This window comes from Meleagris gallopavo, chromosome 16, assembly GCF_905368555.1.
Source record: "Meleagris gallopavo chromosome 16, MGAL_WU_HG_1.1, whole genome shotgun sequence".
NCBI classification, from domain to species: Eukaryota; Metazoa; Chordata; class Aves; order Galliformes; family Phasianidae; genus Meleagris; species Meleagris gallopavo.
The window spans coordinates 14,649,753-14,672,958 of record NC_139419.1 but is presented as its reverse complement, the minus strand read 5'-3'; the positions used below and the strand labels follow the sequence as shown (position 1 = coordinate 14,672,958).

Sequence of the window (23,206 nt, the reverse complement as noted above, 5' to 3'; positions counted from 1 at the left end):
TTCCCACGTAACCACTGTTATCACCCGTGATAAATAACAGTAGGTGTTATTTTAAAAAGACTGATCAGAAAGATGTAGATGACATGATTCACTCAATATCTATAATTTGCAATAAAAGTACTGGTATTTTCTAGTCTCAGTTTTGGCACACCAGAGCTCTGTGCCTTATGCTTCAGGGTTTGTTCTCATCTTCATATCCCTTTACATGGAAGCCCTTAGGGAACTGGGGCTCTGTCTCTGCCAGGCGCAGACAGTGAACAAATCCTACATACTGCATCGCTCACCCTTTGTTTTTCAGGGCCTGGTTGGGGTTCTTAGCTAGGGCTGGGTTGTTTCTGCTTACATTGTGTCCCCTCAGTGCTGCAGCTAGAGAAGGAGGCAACACAGGCAATTCCTCCAGCATGCTTATCCCTTCCTTGAAACTGCCTGCAACTCAGGTAGTTTTCTATCGCAGAAGAATAAAGCAGATAAAACAAAACAAAACTAAACAAAAAGGAGGAAAAATCCCATAGTGAATGGTTGTTGTTTTTTGTTTGTTTGTTTTCCCATTAAGGGATTTGGGAGGGTTCCGTTAAAAACACGTAGGTTGAAATCAGGGAATGACTTTTGCTCAATGCTGATGTAAGCAGTGCTGACAACACACAGTTTGGGTTGGCTGCACCCCTGTGTAATTTTGGTGTAGTTTGGTCCCCAGTGTCCTGAGACCCCAGGCAGCCAGAGGCTCTGATGGATTTCATCAATAGCTCCCCTTTGGACTTATATCATTTCCTATCCCAGAAACAGCACCACCAGGAGTCAGTGCTGTCTGTACCTGCCGGGATTGCAGGGGGGTCAAGTTGCTGCCCTTCCCCACCAGCAGCCCTGCGAGAGCACTGCCTTGGTGCCTTGGTTCTTGTTCGACAAAAAGGGCAGCAAAAATGCCCCTGCTCTGCTCTGTGTGTGCCTGGGCTGCAGGGTGCTCCTGTAGCAGCCAGCAGGAGGTGCTGCTCTCAGCTGACGCCTTCGTTACTGCAGTGCTACAGCCAATTAATCTTCTGCCCATAATATTCAATAGCATACCTCTAGCAGGCTCGGCGTAGAAGCAACTACTGAGTGAGGAATGCATGGAGCAGGGTTTCCAGCCTGTCTGTGAGGCAGGAAGACACAAGCCTTTAATTTTTTTTGACACTATTTTGTAATTACAATTAATGTTTATGTTGTTTTGGTCCATCGTGGCAGGCCAATTGTAAATTCGTTTGTGATGCCTATTTGTTACAAAGGCTGGAGCCTCTCAGCCCCCTTGTTGTGTCTGGCAGCTCCCAGGGATTAATTGCATGCTGTCAGAAAGGCAGCTCCAGCAAATCCAGCCCCAGCTTGCTAATAGTGGGATTATTATTTAACAGTTCAAGTCTGTGTGTGGCTGCTTTTTATTCGACTCTGCTTAGCGGGTTTAAAGAGGTTTTCAAAAAATTGAGCAGCTGAAGCAGAAGTCACTGAGTGTTCAGTGGGGAGTCCATTAGCTGTAGTTGGTGCAACCCGCCTGCTGGCTCCCAGCTCACTGATGAGCAGCTCTCTGCTCTTGTAGTGGGGGAATGGGCTCACGGGGGCACAACTGCAGCCCTTGGGGTCCTACTGAACTGTGCAGGAGGTGCGGGTATCCAGGGACCCAGGGAAGGCAGCAGAATGGGGCTGCACGGCCCCAATACATCCCGCTGCTGTCTCACCACTCTGTTCACAAAGCCACTGAGCTCCACTTAAAACCACTGAGATAATCTGTGTTCTGGGTTGGCTTTTGTGAACCTCCCTGCTTTGGTGGAAATGATCTTCTGACTTCCAGGGCAAACTTACCTGAGAGAAGTCCATCACCACTTATTCTTGTTCCAGCTCTGTTTATCATTGTTATTTCTGGCTACTGCTATTTATCCCTTGATATAAATGCATATTCCAGACAAGGTCTTGCAAAATAGAATGAATACTATTCTGTCTCTTTACAATGTCTTTGTGATTTAATTCTGGGCTTTTTTTTTCAGCTGCTTTCTGTTGGTGACTCATCATCGTTCCAGCCCAGCTGGCATAACTGGGTTCTTAGTTGTTTTTGATTGCTGAAGCTTTATAGGAAACGTATTGTTACAGGCAGGCAAGTGGAGGGCCCTGTTTATTACTATTGAAATCATCCCATTTTTATCACTTGAATCTTCAAGGTCACCCAGTTCTTACATGAAATACCTTTCCTTCTGCCCTCCACCAGCAGTATGATGCCGTTTCATAATCTCTGCATTTCATCAGTACCTCTCATGCTGCAGCTGTTAACGAAGATGCTGAGGCTGGCGGGTCCCAGGCTCCCTCCTTGGGGAACAACTCACGATGCTGCCCCTCCACCAACTCCCCTTTCCCATTAACTCATCTAGGCTTCCTCCACATGCTGTCCCCTGAGGTCCTCACTTCACTTGGTTTATCAAGCTGTTCTTCTGAGAAATAAAAACCTTAATCACAGATTCGGTGTTTTTATATTTCAAATGAATTTAACCTGTGGTCAGTTGAGCTAAAATTATTCCCTGACTATTAGGCAAGAAAACTAAATTGAAAACACTGTTCTTTCTCTTTGGCCTGGTTACCTGTGGGGTGCTGAGCTGCCAGAGGCCCTTCCTGTGTCAGGTGGCACAGCGGGCCCCATGGCTCTGGGGAGGGATGTAGCTGCTCAAGCAAGAAGCCTGTGCCTTATGCTAAAGGGTAATGTGTGCTCTCTAATGCTTTGTATTTTACACTCCAGGCGGTGCCCAGCCCATAGAACACACAGACATGGGGCATCCCCCAGGATGGAGGGGGGGGGATCCGTTTTTCTCCCCAGTTTGAACCAAAGTGCAATTTGTCCCATTTCCTCCAGCTCTCATAACAAATGCAGCCTAACTGCAGAGAAGTTTATGCCTTTAGTTTTGTCACTTACCAACGCTGGGACTTAGGTTTATGCCTTTTGCTCTTCTGGGCCCAGTTTTCTGCATATTTCATCACTTCCAGTGACTGCTAACAGCAGCCCAGCTTCTTGACATCACACTCACTTTGGTCAGGTTTCAACGATCTCTGCAGGTTAAACCTTCCTCTGGTGTTAGGGACAGGGATTTGTTGACTTTAACAGCTGACCCTAACTCACAGCAGTCAGGCTTCAGCTTACAAGGAAAATTGGGCCAGTAATGATGTATCTTGTACTTCAGATTTTTTTTTCCAAAAATGAATGAACACTCATAATGCAACACTGTGTTTTATTGAGTAACTGTTGCAAAGATCAGTCTTATTTGCAGCCTAGTATAACTATCTAGAAATCCAAAGTATGTAATAAGAACCTATAACTCAAACATAATAGCCCCAAACACTGTAGGAAGTTATGCACCATTTCATAATTTATTATAATACAAACAAGCCCATCAAACACAATATGTCTACTTATGAAAATATCAATATTCACAATTTAAATAGGTGATAAGTCTCATAATTTTATATATCAGTAACTCATCTAAAAAGTATTTTGTTCCTAGCTGTGGTCTTGAAGGAAATATTACCTACATGTAATTGTAAAACTGTCCATTCACAGTTTATTTTTTATAGTTCTTGATACTTGAAATAGAAATTGAGTACAAAGGACCACCTCCAGAACAAAGATGATTTTGTCTCCAGGATGCTTTTTCCCTAAATTCCCTAAATAATGAAACTTTATGTGCTCAGTTAATTTTTTTTTTACTATTGTAAAATTAAGAGGTATGAATAACACAGCAAGACATTGGCTAGTTAGCAACAGTCATTGCAAGATGCTCCACAAAACCAAAAAATAAGGCAAGTATTATCAACAGCAGCTCTCATATGCAGACCAAAAATGTCAAGGCTTTATTATCCAAACCAGACTCTAACAAGGCTTCAAACATCTGTTAACAAGATACAGCTTGATCCAAAGCCCTCCTAAATTGATGGGGATTGGAGAAACCAACCACAAAAGCCTCATACAATCTTCTCTTTGACTTCAAGGGGCTTTGGAAGTAAGCTCTCAGAGCCCTAAATTATCAGAAATAAGATGACCACTGTACATGAAAATTGCACCATGTAATTTCTAAAGAGATACGGGAACAGGTTAGGAATTGTTTTTTGAAATGAAGTTACAACTGTTTAATGAGTTATTCTTTGTTGGAAATAAATATCGATGCAAAAAAAAAAAAATTCTTAAATATGGGAACTTACAAAAATATTTCATAAGGACAGGAAAAAGATGATTCTGCCAGTTTGCAGGAAAACCATTATGTTACAAAAACTGGTAAATCATACCATGTGTATGGCAGCATATGCCATGCACCTAATTGAGTTTTTTTTTAATAAATAAAAGCCCTAAATATTCACTATTTTCTGTAAGGTTACTGTTATAGTAAGCAGAATAGTGAATATCTCATATAAATATTTTTTCAATAGATACATTCTCAAAAATGAATTACTTATCTATATAGATATTGCACTTCAGACTCATTCACATTTAACTCAGACTAGCATTCCTCATAACAAATTTAGCATAAAAATAAGTTATAAATACAGTGTTTTCTCCAAAATGAGACATACAGTACCTTTTCCATAGGTAACTTTGGTTACTATCAACAGACACATAAAGAACAGAGAGAGATTTCTGAGTAAGGTAGAAGGCATGACCACAGGACTATTTATGTAAAACACTAGTAAAGGGAGGAGTAATTTTAACCTTGCTGTGATAAATACAGCAAAGCTGAGCATCCCTTTTATGCTTTATTATTGCAAGTAAGTGTGATATTTTGTTGAGATTACAGGGACAAACAGGCCGGAATATGAGGAGGCTCTTCATTTCCCTTTGAATATGTGGAGATGTGGGCTTGCAGCATTCCTTTGGCAAGGGACAGCTTTCACTCTGCCAGCTGTGCCCCTCTCCTTGCCACACCAGCATGGTCCTTGGGGTGCTGCAGCTCTTGGCAGAGCAGCACTGAGCATCTCACCTGGCCGATGGCTCTGCTGATGGGGAGCAGTGGGCAGCACCTGCTCACCAAGGCGCTGGGCCCATCCAACCTGAGTAGTCCGACCTTTCCTGAGAAAGCCCTTCTGCACCTCAGCCAACCATTGCACGCGGCCCCACTCTTCATGGTTTGTGCCTTCTGCTGCCATTTCCTCCCAAGGTGTGCTTGGTTTGGGATAGGTTTTGGTCTTGCAGGATGCCAGCAGGAGTAGGTATGTAATTGCATGGCAGAAGGAAACCAGGCTGTTGTCCTCAGCAGGACTTCTGCAGACTTGGTATTTTTTAGGATGTGTTTGTGCGCCAAAGCTGAGCCATCCACAGGTTTTAGAGGGATGCTTTAAACCCTCAGATCCCACTGAAGCAGAACAGACTGGATCCTTTTTCGGGAACCTCACTGTAGTAGTCCCAGATGTACCATGAGCTCCCCGCTGGTAATGGAGGTGGGCACAGACACAAACACACTGCTAGCACCAGGCTGTGTTTTGTTTGCAGTTACTGAGAGGCTGCTGTGTTCACTGACCAAATTGTGCTTGTGTTCACCATGCAAGGAAGTCTGCTCACATATTTAGTAAGGCTGTATTAAACACCCAATACCTAAGTGAAAAAGCTGGGGTACATTATTCTGAGACCATATGCCAAGATCTGAAAATGAGACAAAGAAATGTACTTTAAGCCTTTCTGTAAATCTCTTCCCAAGTTCCGCACCCAGCATTGCTGTGAAGCTTTTTTTGAGTGTAGAGAAAGAGAAATTAAGCTGTTTTAAATAAGGTAAATATTTGAAACTAATCTATGTTTTCACTGCCGTAGGGTATTCAATGGATTTATTGGATTTCTTTCACAAATAGTCTTTTAACAACTAAATGGCAAATCTGCAATAGGAATAGCGTACTCTGCCAGGAGAAAATCTCATGTTAAGGTTTTATATGTATAATCCCTAACGGCCTGAACATGGGGAATAACTGAGAATCTTCACTGATTAACGAGGAAAGTGAAGGCTGTAATCAATCCAAATCTTGCAGGACCAGCTTCAGTGGGAGCTCAGCATCAGGCAGGATTTGGCCTCGCACTTGAGAGTGTTCAAATACCGTAACTGAAATAGTGGGGACAATACTCTGCCTTTGTTCTTGGCTCTAGAAACCTCCCTCTGTCAATCTCCCCTGTCTTGGTCGTGTCTTAAATAACTTAAAACATACAAATGTTGGCAGCTTGCAGGATTGCTTTCCACGCCAAGACTGTAACAGGTCAAATATCGGTCCTTGAGCCCTGCTCAGATGAGCCAAAAGGGGCTTGTCATAGTCTGTGCCTCACGGACTGCCTCCTGCCAAAAGGTCTTGATGGCAAATCTGTGTGGCGGTATTTCATGTCAGAGAGAACACATCTGTTTTGGCAAGGGCATAAACAGAAATGGCACCTTCCACAGTACGTGAAAGCATCAATTTGCTCTTTTGATGGTGAACTACACGGTCAAGTAAGACTTTGTTGTTTCTGAAAAGTAATTAACTATTGCAGCTTCCCTCCTCAAAAGACTTTGGACTGCACTGGTGTTTGGATGCAAAACATTTGAATGCAACTGAACGCTAAGACTTGAACTCTGAAGCATATTCAAAATGCTGTGTAGAAGATGGAGGCATTTGCCTTCACATTTCTGCTCCTAAAATCAAGTGCTCCTATTCCCTTCTGACAGTCCCATCTGCCCTCAGCCTCCCAGGGAAATGAAATCAGATGACCACTCTTTAAAACAGCCACTTCAGCAGATTACATCCTGAAGATGTAACCACTTGTAAAGAACTTTCACCCAGAAACTCCAATTATTGCCCTCTTCATGGTGATATTTTTATAGGCTTTCCATTCTTATCATACTGGTAAACAAGCATTTTGATGCAATGAGAGTTGGCTGGGGAAATCCAAGGACTGCTTGTTATTGAAAAGTTATGGTTTGTATAGAATTGCACAGGTTGCTTCTGACACTTAAAGAAGGCTTTCAGTGTGGCAGCTGCCATTGTGCGAAATCTTTTGCTAATAAAACAGTAGAGGAAGAAATTAATTGCAGTGTTCAGCAATGCTAGCATATTGGCAATGTCCGACACAATATGTACCACCCAGCTGTTGTTTATAGGCGATACGTAGAGGTGATACAGTATCATGATTATTCTTGGTGCCCAGAGAATGGCAAAAATAGAAGTTATAGTAAACAAAATGGCTGTTGTTTTCCCTGTGGAGTACCCTCGCAGTCGGAAATTGCTCTTTCGTCGCAGCTTGTACACGATGATCGAATTAAGTATGAAGAAGATGGAGCAGGGCACTAAGTAAACAGTAAAGCAGTGGATCCAGATGAGGACGTGATGCACTGATGTGCTTATGTAGTCTTCAATCCAGATATTGGGCCACCAGTAGTAGGGAATGCTGGTCAAAAAGCAGGTGATGTAAACACTTACAATGACTTTTCGAGTACGAGCAGGGTAGGAGACTGTATGATACTTAAGTGGATGGCACACAGCTATGTACCTATCAATTGTTAGTGGAACCGTAATCCAAATGGATGTGTGGATGGAAGAAAATTCCAATACCTCAATTATTTTGTCCAGTACCTGAGGCATCTGTTTGTTTAAGATGAAATCTTCCAAGAGAAAGTCAACAAAGACAATGAAGAAGAGAACGAGGATGTCAGCAGCAGCTAGAGCTAGAAGATAGTTGTAGGAGGACTTCTGCCTGCGAGCCACCAGCTGGGAGAGGATGATGACTGTCAGGATGTTTGCTGCGGAGACAAAAACACAGAGTTAGGCCTTTAAGATGTGACATCAGCTTTTCTGAGCGCTTACTTGGAGCAGCAGCTATGTTCGAGCACTTGGCAACATGACCTTTATTAAAATCTGAGAAACCGAAAGGGAGCAGCTGTGGCACTGAGAGGAGCATGTGGCTCTGCTCCCAGCTGTGTGTTACACTGTCACTTGGTGACCTTGTACTCCAGGAAAAGGGACAGAAAGTTGGTCCCTTCAGTCCCTGCGTGGGGTTAGGTGATGTCCAGCAGCCCTCTGCCACCTCCCTGGTGCAGATGTAGAAGCAGAGCTGTGGCTCTGCTGCTGCTCTCTGGGTGCCTCACAGGCCCCAAAGGAGCATCCTGAGCAGGGGGCTGGGACAACCAGCCATGCTCAGCAGGGATCAGGGCACAGAAAGGCTGTTCTGCTGAGAAGATGGCTGGGGTACAATAGCAGCTCTCCTGCTGCTCTGCCCAGGCTGGTCCTGCAGCAACACTGCTTACACACGGGATCCCAATCGAGCAGAGGATTCCCAGGACAGCACGTGTCTCAGCTCCTCCCAAAAGCTGGAGGTACTCTGCAAGGCCTTGAGATGTTCCCAGCTATGCTAGGATGTCTGACCCGCTCTCCTACAGATGGGTTCTGGCAAAGTCTCTCACTCCCCACCACTGAAATAAAGACCTGCCTGCTTAGCCACAGCTGCTCTTCAGAAGTCCTTCCCAGCTTACAAGGTCTTTTTCCTCTGGAGTGGTACAGCCAAGTCTTTAAGGAAATCCTGCTGCTCAAGTCAGACATGATGGATGTTCTGGCTCAGCACAAATGTAAACATCCCTGAGCATCCTGAGAATCTTTCTGTTTGCAACTATCTGGCTGCAACACAGACCCATCACCTAAATTGTGCCTGGAAGTACTGCATGACACTTAAATAATATTGTGGTGAAGTGCCAGAATATCTTGTCTTTGCTGTTTTCACTGGCTGGTTTGCTTCAGACTCACAAAGCTGTGATTCAGCTTAAAAGTACTTTACTAGCTGGTTGAAAAGAGACTGTAAAATAGATACCTGTTTGTAAGTGCTCTACAGAGGGCTCAGTCCTACAGTCCCTGGCCCTGCAGAGCTCCCCACAGTGGGAAGGTCTTGCAGTCCTTGAGAGCTTTGCTAGAGCACTAAGGTACAGCCAAACTTTCACTGCTTGCTCACGTTTGCTAGAAATTACTGTATAGTCTTGAATCAGGGAAGAAAATGCTGTAATTCCTCCTAGATGCATGGCTGGAATGAGACAGCCACGACTGCTCCCATCAGAAGTTTAAATCGCTAGCCTAGAATACCTGAAGCTGTGCTTAAAAATCAGAGCGCTGCTGGCATACTGTATAACAAACTGCCAAATGTTTGTATTTGACATTTTCGTAAGTGCTCCATAAATCACATCATCTGTGCATTCAGTGCTTCAAACATTTCTGCCAGTTTTGATGGATTTCCCAAAACAAATCAACAGTAACTGTAAAGATTCCTTCACATTAGAGAAAAAGGAAGTTAAAAGCACTAAGGTAGTGATCTAAGATGTCCTACAACTGAAAACACGCTTTTAAAAAACTGTTTTACTTGCATCTAGGTAAAAATTCCTCTTTCATAAATGTCTTCAAAACTTGCTTTCTGGGAGCTGATTTCTGCTGTCAGGGAAATGAACTGCAGCAGAGTGAATGATCTTGAGTAATAGCCCTTGTAAGTGTCAACTATTTTTGTATTACCTGAATTGATTAATTTTGTATCTTGGAACAAAACTAAAGCGAACATGACAGCCAATGGAATCATTCTCTAGGTTAAATATATATACTTACATAATCTCCCCAACAATATATAATCTGCAATCACCTTTGGGGGAATTTGTCTAATTCTGCCCTCTTTTACCAGGAATGCAACCCCACTGATTTTAGCTCAGAGTGAACATGGGAGTGATACACTCAGAACCATGGCACTATTTTTCACTTCCTTGCTTAAATAATGCCTCTGTTGTGCCTGCTGATCATTGAATCACAAAACAACTTACATTGGAGGGGACCTTAAAGATCATCTACCTCCATCTGTACTCCTGCTCCATCCACTAACTGCCCCAGTCCCCTGAAGACCCTTATGATAGCCCTCATGCTTTTCTCAGCATCTTCATTGCTGCCAGCCTGAGTGATGAGCCCTAAAGGGTAAAAAGAGTGAGGTACTGTCAAGGAAATCCTTAAGTCAAAGCTTTTACCTTGACAGTGCCAGTCACTGTTGGCTTTGGTGAGCCAGGATGAATAGCTTGGCTTCACTTGGATATGACTCATGGTGTTCACCTCCTCTTTAATCCTTGGATTTGTTTCACTGCAGCAGCAGCAGCTGGAGTTAGTGTGCAGCAAGGGGAACAACTGGGGACTTTGGCCCCTGCAGGTAAATACGGCCGCTTGGGCAGAGAGCTCCTGCAGGGATGCTGAAGCTGTGCCCAGTCCCCATGGCATTTGCCCTTTCTGGGAATCCTGCTGTTTGGTCCTACCTCCTCCCTTTTTCCTACAGGAACAGATTTATAAACAGCTCTTTCCTCCATCCCTTCTCCCTCCACCATTCACAGGGTTCCCAGAAATGGCAGTAACAGAGTGAACTGAAATGCAAGTTCAACACCAGCAAGCTTTGCATGGTGAGCCGGATTAGAAAATTGATCTGACAAAGTACATGCAAGCTTTGTCCAATTTTTCTGCAAGCGTTATGGTATCTTGTATTAAAAATGCTTTCCCTGGGATCACATTAGTGCTTTTCTGGCTGGATGATATGAAATATAATAACATCATTGACTGTGAAAACAGATATACAGTGGGGTGCAGCAGAAAGCTGCCTGTACCACAGCACCTTAGGTTTGGGAGTATTTGTCCTGTGCAGGCTATATAGGAAAGCAAAGAGAAGCTATGGAAAAGTCTCTGTCAGTCCTTCACCTGCTTCCTCAGCAGTGATAAGATGGTCTTTGGTACGTCCTCAAACACTGTTTAATGCTCGGTAAAACAAGAAAGGAGTGGGAATGCTGTTCCGTGTGAACTGTGCCCTTGTTCCTGGTGACTCCTGGATGTCTGCATGGCATCCTGTGAGTTCTCCTATGGGCAAAGATGACCCGCTGGGGGCAAAAGGGGATGGATAAGCATATACGACAGAGAACATATTTTCACTGTGTTTACCCTAATTCTAATCCTAATGTTGTAGTCAGAAGTGAGGGCAATAGGATAATGATGAATATATAAAAATATCTCTTTATTATAACATATATATACTGCTACAGCTGCTGGAAGGGTCAGTGTCCCTAAACAGCTCTGGACAGTAGCGTCCATTTCTTGCAGTATTGTTTTCCAGGTACTAAGTAGTTCAGGTCATCTGGATTTTAGAAAGATTGCTCACAGTGTTGGGAATTGATTATGAGAGGACAGATGGGAATTTATGCCAGCGTTGCTTTTTGCAGTGCAGTATTTTGAATTTAAAAATATCTAGTTGAGAATCAAGGCTTGATTAGGGACTGACTGGCTAAAGCCTCAAGAGATGTCACTAGCAGATGATGAGAAGCAACTGTCAGAAATGGTGGAGTCTCAGTGCGTTCCCTTGCATCATGAGGATCTATCGCCTTTGAAATACAGCACGTGAAGGTCTCTGACACCCAAACACCATCAATCTGCACTGCAGAACCTTGGTTCTCACCTGGGTTTGGGTTTGCTCCCCACACCAACAGCTGCCTTGCTGAGTCCCTGGGCAGGCTCCTGTGCCTCCTCAAAGCTCTGCCTGTGACCTAAAGGCACAACATTTTCCACAGCTTCTTGTGTTGTGGATTACAGCCATAGCTCAAGTAGCATCTAACCATAGCTTTTGTGGGGAATTCACACAATTCCTTCCATGGCCTATTATCGCCACATGTGAGCTTACGCAGGAGCAATTTTATCTGTCAAAAGAAGAAATAGGCATGTTCCTTGGCTTTGGTTTTTGTTGTTTTTTTTTTTTTTTTTTTTTTTTTATAGAGAGCATTTTGCATGCACACAGCAGTTGTGCAGTGAAACAGTCCTCACAAGTAGAAGTGCTGCTGTGTTGTGAATAAGGCCTGCTGCGTGGTTCAGCAGTTTGCTGTCATAAACCACCTAAATGAAGTAGCTATGAGGGTCAGTTACTGAACGTGATAAACATTAGGTCACTGGATATAATGGACACCTTTTACCAAATGCAGTTGTTGCTAGGATCCCTACGAATCGCCGTGCAATGTAAGAAAGTACCGGCCATGCATTAGCCACCTGACTGGCACACAGAGAGACTATTTATGAACACAGAATTCTAAGTTGCTTTGGAAAATAAGTGAGCCACCCCTCCTTCACAGATTTAGAAATGGTGAGACTTCAGATTACAGCACATTACAAATACATGCTGAAAAAAGTGACTGTTTCGCCTTGGTGGGAAGAGATGGTTTCCTCTGGGCCAGGAGGCAATATTAAAATGTAAACATGCACAGTGCTCGGCAGGCTGACCTGAGCACGGTTACCAACACAGCCATGTGCCAGCGGTTACCAGAGCTGAGGCGGACAGCATTCAGCCTTTACTTTGTGCAGCAGCTCTCGGGGGACACTGATGACGATGGGAAGAAATCATTTTAAAAGACAAATGCCGCAGCGACGTAAGCATCTGTTAATTGGGGCTGCTGGCTGTGGCCAGCTAGATTCCTAAAATGAAACCTGCATCTCATCGGTCATTAGAGGAGATGGGGCAGTTTGGTGTTTTTCTCTTGCAGCCAGCATGGGTTGAGCTGAGTTCAACCTTAGCACGTCAGCAGATGGGAACAATCTTTTGAGAAAGGCTCTTGGGAGATCTGTGCTCAGAAGCCCCATGTGCACAGACAGGCTGCAGGGCCAAAGTGAGAGCGCTGGTAGAGTTACCGAGCGTCTGCTCTGCTGCCCAGCACAGCCCAGGCTCCCCTGCACAGCAGAGGACAGAGCAGCAGCCAGGGACGATGCAGCATTGCCTCGTCCTTAGAAGTCACAGGTGAATTAATGCATCATGGTCACCAGCCCGGCTCCGACAGTGAAATCTGGCTTCCGGGGCCATTTTTCTCCCTGACAGCATTTATTAGCTGAGGCACCTCTGGGGAAGAACGCTGAATAGTGCACTCTTCTCAAAGGCTGGTGTTGGCCATAATTGGGTCATTGAGGCCAGAGAAAGATTTTAACCAAGCCAAGAGCACTTCCTCTGCTGTTCAAGGGCACAGATGCTGTAATGGTGCGGAGACGCCGATGGCAAGTGCTCATTCTGAGCCTTGCCAACCGCTCAGGCTTGTTAAGTGCAGTAACTTGTTTGGCAGACAGGAGTAATTGTATTGCTTTTGGCTTTCCTAAAGAGTTGGAGTAGGCTTTTGCTCATATATCCATAACATAGAGCACTGTTCTCAATATGAAAACTGCCAGAAGAAAGAGTAAAATAAGCCTCCATGGAGGCCTAGAAGACACGTTATGTCAGAGATCTGGCTGGGCTCTTGCTTGTCCTTCCCCTCTTCATCTATCTGAGGGGTCTGCCCCTAATTCACTGCCTTGGGGCCAGAACATGACTTCCATGCCTTGGTCTTTCTCTCCAATCTCCAGAACAGCACCATTAGCCATTCCGAAGCGGGGACAACCTCTCACTGACAGTTCTGGGGACTACCCTTTCCCCTTTCCCTGCATCTGCTGCTGACCCCAGTGACACAGCAGCACCGTTCCAGAAAAGGCACTGAAGATGGGTCTGATAATGTGGTTCTGTTTTCAGAGCTGTAATGCTAAGTCTAAAACACCTCACTGACACACCGCAGAGCATATTTATATATTTTCTTTCAGAGAACTAGCTTTTCATGCATTCCAAAAGCACAGACAAATGCAAATACAAGGGCTGTTCTGAAAGTGATGCATCCTGATTCATTGTGTTGGCCCATGGCATCAGAGTGGATGTTGGTGGGATGGCAGTAGAGGTCAAATCTTCCCATCAATATTCCATTACATTTTGTTGCTGTGTGACAGAGGGGCACTCTGACAGAAGTCTCATATGGAAGTGCAGGTGAAGCAAAGGGGTACCACTGAATTCCTCCACATGCAAAAAATGACACCCACTGACATTCATCAACAGTTGCTGAATGTCTGTGGAGACCAAACTGTGGGTGCTGCCACACTGAGGGGTGGGAGGTGACAGTGGCAATGGACCACCTCTGCTGGTGCAGATTTGTATGAACACTGCATGCAGCTCTCCTTCATTGCTGGTGAAAATGCACAGCTAATGGTGGTGATCGTTGATGGTGCTATTGTGCTCTTTGTACCGGTTGTGGTTTCCATGGGAATAAATAGGAGGCATTACTTTTAGAGTGACCTCTGTATTTTCCTCACCCAACTGTGGACTGACACATTTGCTTAAGGAGAAACACTACCTCTAGGGTAGCAGAGAAAAGAGGTATTACCATGAGGAGGGAGTGGAGAAGTAAGTTTTGAGCACTCTGCAATAATATTTTCAGGAAAATTTCACAGAACAGATGGACAATCCAAAGACCATTTTTCCTCTTCCTGTTTGTTGGATTTCAAAGGGCAAATCTACTGTCTTTTGGCTGTTGATAAGTTTGACCCAAATACCTGGGGAAAAAAATCTGTCTCTGCTGAAATCAAGGGAGTTTTGCCATTTATTTCCAAGTGACGTGTGTAGTAACAAGCCTCACAGGTGTTAAGCTGCTCCACATTTATAAGAATTTTGAATCAATACTGAGACAGGATAGGCAAGAATATTCCCTTTCCTGATTGGGTCTGCGGTGCAGAAAGCCTCTAATGACCTTAATGTTCCCTACATGGATCCTTTCTGAGAGGCAAGAAAGGACAAAGATAAAAATGTCTAAAACTTGCATCTCAACATCTAGCCTCACATCATGCTACTAGAGGAGAAAAGCTTTTTAATGGAAATTGGTGCTGGGAGGAGAAAAAGCAATCTGCAAGATAATGCAGAAATCATAAAAGGGATTTGGTTATTCATGTGACGTAGCTGGACAGACTGAGATTTTCTAGGCAATTTGAGTGTCTCATTTGGCAGGTGTCTGTGGCTTCCAAATGTGGCTGTCAGCAAAATGTTAGAGGTCTCAAGCTGAGTAACTTGAGCTTAAGGATGACAAAACCATCCTATCCTTTCGATACTGAATGTCAGAGCACAGAGGTGGGTTGCAAAGATATTCGATGGAGGAAGGACATGATTTCATAAGGGCAATATCATGAATTCTTTACTGAACATGAATAATTAAAAGCATTTTACCTTTGATTGTGGTTTGGCTAAAAACAAAGTCTTCCTGAAGCATTAGCTAACAAAACAGGAGTTCATGTCTGCAAACCCCATGGTTGAGCTTTCCCAGAGGCGATGCCAACTTCAGGCAATAAGCAGGCATTTGCAGGCTATGTAAAGCCATCCCAGTTAGGCTTTATTTCCCCCGCTGAGCAAACAGTGCATCCACTCTAGATACATCGCTTTTCAGTGTGCCAGTCTGGACAGTGAAAAAAACATCTGGAACAAACGTTTGTGAAACATTCTATTGGAAGGAAATGGTTGAAAGGCAATTTGTCTTAAAGAGCAACCACTCATGCACCTGATAACTGAGAAAATGGAAAGTTAAATGACAGTACATTCCAGGAGCTCTCTGTTTCAGTTCAAAAGAATAATTTCAGTGAAAAAATCTGTTCAGTGTGTTGATAGGCAGGCTTACCTCCTCTTTCATGGGTAAAGTGAGAAAACTTTTGGTCTTCTTCCACACTGTTGATCCCTCCTACTGAGCTGCCTCTGCACAACCATACTGGCATCCTGGGAAACAACCCAGTACGATTGTCCTGTATCTGGTCACCCCAACTGCACAGGCAGTGCTCCTGACTTTGAGGTTTAAGATCTCGACATCTGTATGCATCTCTGGTGTGAAGAATGAAATTGGAATTGTGTGCCAGTTCTCCTGAGCTCAAGAGGTTAACTTTGGTTTTGCCTCCTTTCTTTGTTTCTTGGAGTTAATGGGAAAAGAGATTAAAGGCTGGAAAAGACCACCTGAAACCTTTGTGCCTAGGGATTGTTTTGTACCTGGAGTGTGAATGCAGAGAGAGCATCGGGTCAGGAAATCTCTTTTGTTCGTCTGCCTAGAATAAATTGTTTTGACGTATGTGATTGAAGGCCTTCTCCTGCTGGTTTGTGTCTGCTGATTCACCCCCATTTTAGTGAGGGGAGCAGAAAGAGGAGGAGGAGAGAACTAAGTAATGGGGTGGATGGAGAACAGCAGGATATCAGACTGCCTAGTGCTTTTGAATGGCGTGGCTTCTTAACAACTGGGGGCTCTGCATTACCCACCTGCAGGGAAAACTGGCTGTGCTCTCTCTTTGTATCACCATTGTGAGGAAAAATCTCCTTAGGAGATCTTCCTTCCTAATCCATTTTAGCACAGCCATGCAAGGTTGTGCACTTCATAGTCTACTGAGCCTCCCCAGTACTGTACCTCGTTACCATTTCAGCCTTGATAGTGTTGTTCCCTGGCGATATGCATAACGAACCAAAGTTAACAGTTGTATCAAGCCCTCTTCTGCATTAGTACGGGTTCTGCCACCCACTTCCTTTCACGCTGCAAGGCTTTTAGTGGGCACAGTCTCCAGACATACTGACCAAACGAAACAGCTGCCATCTGTACGCTTTGCTAGCACCATTTCTGAGCAGGAACACTGTAATGAATCTATTCTTTTTCATGAAGCTTCTTTCCTTAAAGATAAAGCATTCATTTTGCATCAGGAAGTGACACATTTTAAGCATATTGGCAGAACTTTTGTTCCACTCTGTCCACTAATGCTCCTGTTACCATGCTTTGCTTGCAATGACAGCTGAGATAAAGTTCTGCCAATTAGTTCTCCTTTAAGCAGGATGCAGTGTACTGGCTTTGGGTCCAATTCAGATTTTAAGTCAAAGACAGTACCAGCTTTGAATAAAATGGCCTCGGGAGGGTTCAGTTCTTATTTATTGTGTGAAGTCTATCTAATGAGTGACAGCAGAAGTGCTGGTTTTTCAAGGTCATAACTCTGCATATAATGATTCTCCCACTAGTATTTTCAGATCTTCCTTTCGTGCTTCTATAGTTCAGGTGTGCTGTTACGAGAAAACCTATTTATTTGGGTATTGGAAATGCTCTCTTTAATCAGAAACCTGTACTGCATTTGCAGACTACACTAGGCAGTAGATGGCAGGAATCCAAAAGGGGTCAGAGACACCAGTATGTGTGCTGTATGCACACCTTCTTGCTGCCTGCTGTGGTCTCTACTGGCTATTTCCTGCCACCTGAGTCACCTACAGATATTGCCACCTGCCTCTCCTCCTACTCCTCCTACTAACTGGGTTGTGTCTGTAAGTACAGAGAGCAAACTGCTTCAGCTCTTGTTCCCCCAACACTGCCACATAGCAGAGGGAGCTGGGCTGGACTGCCAGAATGCTCAGCTTCATCTGTTTTCTCCACAGACACCACTACCCCATCTCTACCCCTTCTTCCTTTGCATGGTCACATCACTTCCTATTCTTCGCCCTTAGCCTCATCATCTGGTAAAGCACCATCCAGGTGCCCTCTGTGCATTCTCTCCCCTCCTACATTCTACCAGTGGCAACAACATCAAGGCAATGCACAGCTGCTTCTCTCACCACTCCCTTCTCCCGTCTCTGGTGCTTTCTCTGCACAAATTGTTCATTCACTCTTGAATTGCTCTCTCTGCTTCCACTTCCCTCCTCAAACAGCCCCAGAAGTCAGCCAGCTTGTAATGACCTGGTCAAGTGTCACATACCAGCTATGCTTATGCCTGCAGTGTATACAAAATCTTAGTAAAAGATGCAAACCTTTCACCATGCTCAGACAGGGCACGGTTCTCAGATCAGGGATGCTCAGCCCACAGCCCACCAGCAGCACCTGCCATGCCAGGACAATTACCCTACCCTGCACATCTCCTTATTCCAAGATGCACATGGGGAAAAGGCTACAGACAGACCAATTCTTTCTCATTTCTCTTTTTCTTAGACTACACTGCAGCTTGAACAGGTGCAGTGCAAATGTTACACACCTGTGTGTCACTCTTGACCCCCTAGGAAGCATCTGGCTTGCTGTGTGAGGACAGCTGGTCTGTCATCTGTTAGGTAATGGTCCCTAAGGTACAGCCTTTCCTTGACAGTGTCAAAAGGTTAGGGATCCCGATGAGTCTATGGACTCCTCTAGGCTAGGACTACAGCTTCTCTCCTGCTGCATGGAGCCCACTGAGCGTGCTCTGTGTGGGACTGGGGTTTAAATGACTTTATCTCTGGGACACCCTGTTCAGCAGCAGGTCTGACACAAAAGCTACCCGTTGGAGGTACCCATTTGCCAAGTGTGTGCAGACTGCCATCCCAGTCTTGCAAAGTCCTCCATCTGCATTTAAATCGGGTTTAAGCAGAAGGCTAAAGCAGGAGTAAAAGAAACATCTGGGGCCTGGGCTCTCCAAGCAGGCAGTTTGGAGTGGTATTCCCCTAGAGCACCAGTGCAAGTCTTATCTCCCAAGGATGGTAAGGCTGCTGGGTGTGAGCCTGTATTTTACACCACTACTGGGAGGAGGAAACCCCAGGAAGCATGATCAGGCCTGGCCTGACCTCAGAAATGCTGCCACTCCATCCTTTCAGCAAAACACACTATACCCCCAGAGGGGAAGGTAATTACATGCAAGGCAATTCCGCTCCTCATGAAGCAGGCAGCTCTGCTGGTCCTGGGCTGCCCTGCCGGGCTGCCTTTGGTGGCGCTGTCACTGCAAAAGCTCCTCGGTGCAGTTGCTTCTCACAGTTCTCACTAGCAGACAGACTGAGAGTGGATACAGACTGAGAGCAGACTTGTTGCTTCCTCACCTTTCCAGACTCTTTGATTGAATCTGAGCAATTTCTCCCCTCCCCCGCATTCAACAACACCTCTTCTCTGACACTTTCCCTCCCTGAACCAAGAAACGCCTCCGTTAAGCCTTCCTGCAGCCCTTCTTTCCTCCCAGGTACCAGGAGGTGCTTCAGAGGTCCTCCACCACTGCCAGAAGAGGTGAGCACAGGGATGGCAGAGCGGGGGCTGCAGAACAGCTCTGCGAGCTGGAACACCTGCCCCTCTCTCATCAGTAAGACCCCACTGCCAGCACTGCTGCCCCTCCGCTCCTCAAGGGCAAAGGGACTTCACCTTCCTCTCTTTTGCCTCTACCTTTTTCAGGCTTTCTGGAGCTTGGTTGAACACAAAGGGAGAGCCACTGCTGAGAAAAGGATCTGCCCAGATGTCTGGGTTACACAAGCGAGGGAAATGATGCTTTCTCTGCATACACAATCAGGCCCGACATAGCCTAGCCTCAAAGTGGATTGCTGAGTTTGTGAGATTTCTTCTCATCAGTCTTCTCCATGACTGAAGGCAAGGAATTAACCATTTCCGTTTCAGAAAATGTGCTGCACTTGAGCACAAGACCCTAAACAACGTCTCTCAAATTCACGGCATCCCCCAAAGCTAATTGCTCAGACCCCACCAACTTCAGGGCTCTTTGTCTAACACTAAGTGTGTCACCTCTACAGTTTCCTAATGTTAAAAAATTGAAGAGTGGCTTCAAATAAAAAGATGAAGAGCTCTTTTATCAGTGTTCTCATCACATTCCACATCCTCAAGAAAGCTTCTCCGTATGAGTCCTTTCCTAACTGTACCCAACTAGTTTCCCTCTCCGTGCAGTTTCAGGATGAGCATTCTGAGTTTCTCACGCGTGCACACACTGTGCATTTTCTCAGCATCCTGTCCATGTAACCATGTTTTCAGGTTTCACTGCAAGCATTGTCCTCAAACACGCACAGAACAAGCTGACACACTGACAACCTGGTGTGAAGCCACGGAACTCAGCAGTGCTACACCACCAAATGCTTTGGACAGTCTTGTTAAAGGCTATTGCTTGCTCTGCCATAATCAAATGGATGAGAAGTGCCCACGGCCAGGCTGGATGGGGCCTGGACTGCCTGATCTGGTGGGGAGCTGTCAGCCCACAGCAAGGAGGGAATGTGGGGGGCAATCCAAGCCATTCTGTGCTTCTATGAAGTGGATGTCTAAGCTCTTGAGAAATGCATTCCACCACTGGTACTTTGGATCGTTCATCAGTTTTAACCAGTTCTTAGAATGAGAGCATTAGGTCTGCAATTACAACATGGTATTCTGAGGGAGCCGGTGCAAGTAATCTGCAAAACACTCATCAAGTGACTTTTCCTGTCTGTGCATGTAAGATTTTGCTCCATTTAAGAGAAATACAAAGGCAAGCTTAGCCACACACGTTTTCATGACACCTTCTTCATACAATCATAATGGTTGGAAAAGACCTATAAGATCATCCAGTCTAACCATCTACCCACCACCAATACTGCTCACTAAACCGAAGTACCACATCCACGTTTTTCTTGAACCCCTCCAGGGCCAGTGACTCCCTCACCCCTCTGGGCAGCCTGTTTCCATGCATCACTGCTCCTCCTGAAAATAAGTATTTCCTAACATCCAACCTGATATCACTGGATAATCTTGAGAGAGTCTCGGTCAGTTCCTGCAGGAGAGATATTGAGATTGAAGCCTGTCATTACTGAGGAAACCCAAAAAGCTCCCAAGGGATGAATGAGGAGAGAACAACCTCATCCCTCCAGGTCTGGGCTGAGTTCACCAATGCAGTGCAGCACAGACACCTTTTGATGCCCCGTGTGTTCTGGGGGTAAATACAGGACTTCACTTTCCAACTCTGTGAACTATTAGCCAGTCCGTGAAATTTAATTATAAGCCAGGAAGAAAAAAGAAACAACACACAAAGAGCATCAATTCATATGCAGAGCAGTAATTGCATATGTGCTGCTCAGAGACAGGCTTCCCTTCACATCTAATTAAATTTTTTTCTGTGAATTAATTGCTTGAAGAATGAATTTTCTAAGCCAGAGGAATTAAGGTGAACAAAACACCCAGAAGTTGACGGACGCTTCCAAACTCTGCCGTACTGCGCCCTTTGCATCCTGCTTCACCTGATACCACCGATAGCTCCAGCCCTCCCCCGGCTCCTTCTGTCCTTGGGATCACCGCTGCTCTCCGAGGGCCGGAGGTGCCGCAGCCCCCTCAGCCCCTACGGGAGGAGGGCACGGCTCGGAGCTCGGCTCGGCCGGGACGGGGATGCCGATGCGATGCTCGCTGGCACCTGCAGCGGTGTTCGCCCCAAACCTGAAACTTCCCTTCCCCCTCACCTCGTTCTCTTTTTCTTGCAGTCTGCCTTCCCCAGCACCTCTGCACTGTCTTTGTCCCCTCGTTAAGTGAGAAACCCCACCGAGGACGGCACAGCGGGGCTTCCTGCAGAGCCCTGCGCCCAGGGACCCCCGAGCGACCACGACCCCCATGCGGCACAGACCCCAAACCCGATCCCCTCTGTCCCCTCCGCTCCGCCGCCCCGTTCGGAGCGCTCCGTCCGTCCGAGCTCTGCCGGCCGTCCCGAGGGCGGCCCCGGGGTCACGCTCCCATCGCTGCCAGCAGGGAGGGCAGCGGGCGGGGACGGCGCGCTCACGTTTTTCGGGACCGCTTCACTTCCAACGCCCGAACGGATGACGGCAGAAACTTGGTGACGGGCTGCGTGCCAGGCGGGACGTCGCCGCGAGGGCAGAGCGGCGATCCGCTCGCGGCGCCCGGCAGCGGAGCAGCAGCCCGGCGGGAGCCGCTTCCCCGCAGCCCGTCGCCGGGGCTCGGCGCGGCACTGACCTGGCAGCCCGAGGCAGAGCAGCAGGCTGTAGTAGACGACGGGCGCGTACCCCAAGCCACAGCCATAGCGGTGGTGCGGCACCAGGGAGCCGTTGTGGAGGTGGAGGTGGTTGTGCTCCATGGACCCGCTCTTCCCTCGGCCGCGCCGCCGGCGCTCGCTCCGCCGCCCCGGCCGCGCCGCCCGCCCGCCCCTCGCACGCTCAGCGGCGGCGGCGAGCGCGGCGCGGCCCCCGCGGCGGGAGGCGGCGGCGGCACATGGCGCAGCCCCGGTGGCGCGGGGCTGAGGCGGCGGGAGGCGGGGCGGCGGCGGCGGCACGGCTCCGGCGGGCGGGGCGGGGGCAGCCCCTGCCTCGGGCGACCGCGCCTTCGCCCCCCGGCTCTGCCGGCCCCCGGGCCGCGTCGCGGTGTGGCGCCCGCCCGGCCCCGGGCTAGGGTCGGTGTCGCCGAGGCGAAGCCCCCTGGAGTGGGAGAAGCCCGGCGGGACGGGCGGAGAAGGGCCCGGGAGCCCCCGCCTGGGGACCGCGCCCTCCTCGGCCGCGCTCCGCCGCCGGCCCTGGGCGATCCCCGGCCGGGGACGGCGGGGCTGGGCTGGGGGCGGTGGGGCCGGAGGCGGTGTGGTGGCATCGCGCCCCGAGAGCTCCTCCCGCAGCGAAGGGCACAGAAGGGGAATTTCTGTCCAAGTTAGCGTAGCATCAAGAAGACAATAAAAGCGCCGGCAGGTTTTGTGAGCAGCGTTTCTGCCCGCCGCTGTCAGCCCTGCGTTATGCTTTGAAACCCTCTAGGAGGAAGGTGGTAAACCCACACGTGAGGGTTTTTTCATCTCTGAATGGGAACACAGACTGAGGGTGATGGCACTGCTGCTCCCCTCCCTGTAGCAGTGGGACCGCACAGCTCACCGTGCTGAAGGGAAGCCTGACACGGCCAATTCCTCAGCGTTTGTGTGTCTCGGTACGTAATCTCTTGTGTAATTAATAAAGGATTTGAAGTTATGTGTGTTATCTGAAGCTGCTGGAGTGCAGGCTGTGTGCTGCAGTGGGTGAGCTGGGCAGGGGCAGCTTGCTGATGGGCTCAGGGTTGTTGTCTGGTAGGTGCTTAATTTCAGCACACTATTCACAGAATCACAGAATCACAGAATGGCCAGGGTTGGAAGGGACATCAAGGATCATCAAGCTCCAACCCCTGCCATAGGCAGGGCCACCAACTTCCACATCTCATAGCAGTCCAGGCTGACCAGGGCCCCATCCAACCTGGCCTTGAACACCTCCAGAGATGGACGGGGCATCCACAGCCTCTCTGGGCAGCTGTTCCAGCACCTCACCACTCTCTCTGTAAAGAACTCTTATTGAGCAGAAATCAAATTCACTTCACCAGAAGCCAGCCAGGTTGTATCCATGGCCCAGCGCTGCGTTTGGGAAGAGCCCTGCGGATTCCTATGGCTGCTCAGGCACACCAAGGAGTGAGTACGTGTGCCATGCATGTGAGTTTGGTCAGTGGCACTGTTCTGTTGGGGTGTGCACAAGCGTGTGGCTTGCAAAACTAAGCAAAGGTGTAGTCCTTGTGATCTGAGAGCATCTCACCCCTGAGTGTAATGATACAGCATGAAAAGAGTGCTGCAAGTGAGGAGGCGCTGTTAGGACAGGGACCATGACTTTGTTGTGTCACTAAGCAGA

The 23,206-nt window shown here is 47.1% G+C and overlaps 1 protein-coding gene across 2 annotated transcripts; it reads right to left on the bottom strand.

Moving 5' to 3' along the window:
• Nucleotides 1–3,239: 3,239 nt before the first annotated feature.
• Nucleotides 3,240–22,114, bottom strand: GPR139 (G protein-coupled receptor 139). Of its 2 annotated transcripts, none has more exons than XM_085237694.1 (2): nt 21,537–22,114; nt 3,240–7,748 (listed from the first exon to the last, which is right to left on the bottom strand). In XM_085237694.1, the coding sequence occupies exons 1-2, from the start codon at nt 21,655–21,657 to the stop codon at nt 6,814–6,816; spliced, it is 1,056 nt and encodes a 351-aa protein (XP_085093820.1). In that variant the 5' UTR covers nt 21,658–22,114; the 3' UTR covers nt 3,240–6,813. The 2 variants fall into 2 exon arrangements, with proteins under 2 accessions (XP_085093820.1, XP_085093823.1); XM_085237697.1 differs by lacking the exon at nt 21,537–22,114 and adding an exon at nt 8,810–9,252.
• Between the last annotated feature and the right edge of the window lie 1,092 nt (nt 22,115–23,206).

Excerpts from the sequence above, each read along its gene's own strand:
- GPR139 (XM_085237697.1), bottom strand. The coding sequence starts at position 9,014 with ATGCATCTAGGAGGAATTACAGCATTTTCTTCCCTGATTCAAGACTAT. Across the intron at positions 7,749-8,809 it reads TGTAGAGCACTTACAAACAG|CAAACATCCTGACAGTCATC; the intron begins GTATCTATTTTA and ends TTGTCTCCGCAG.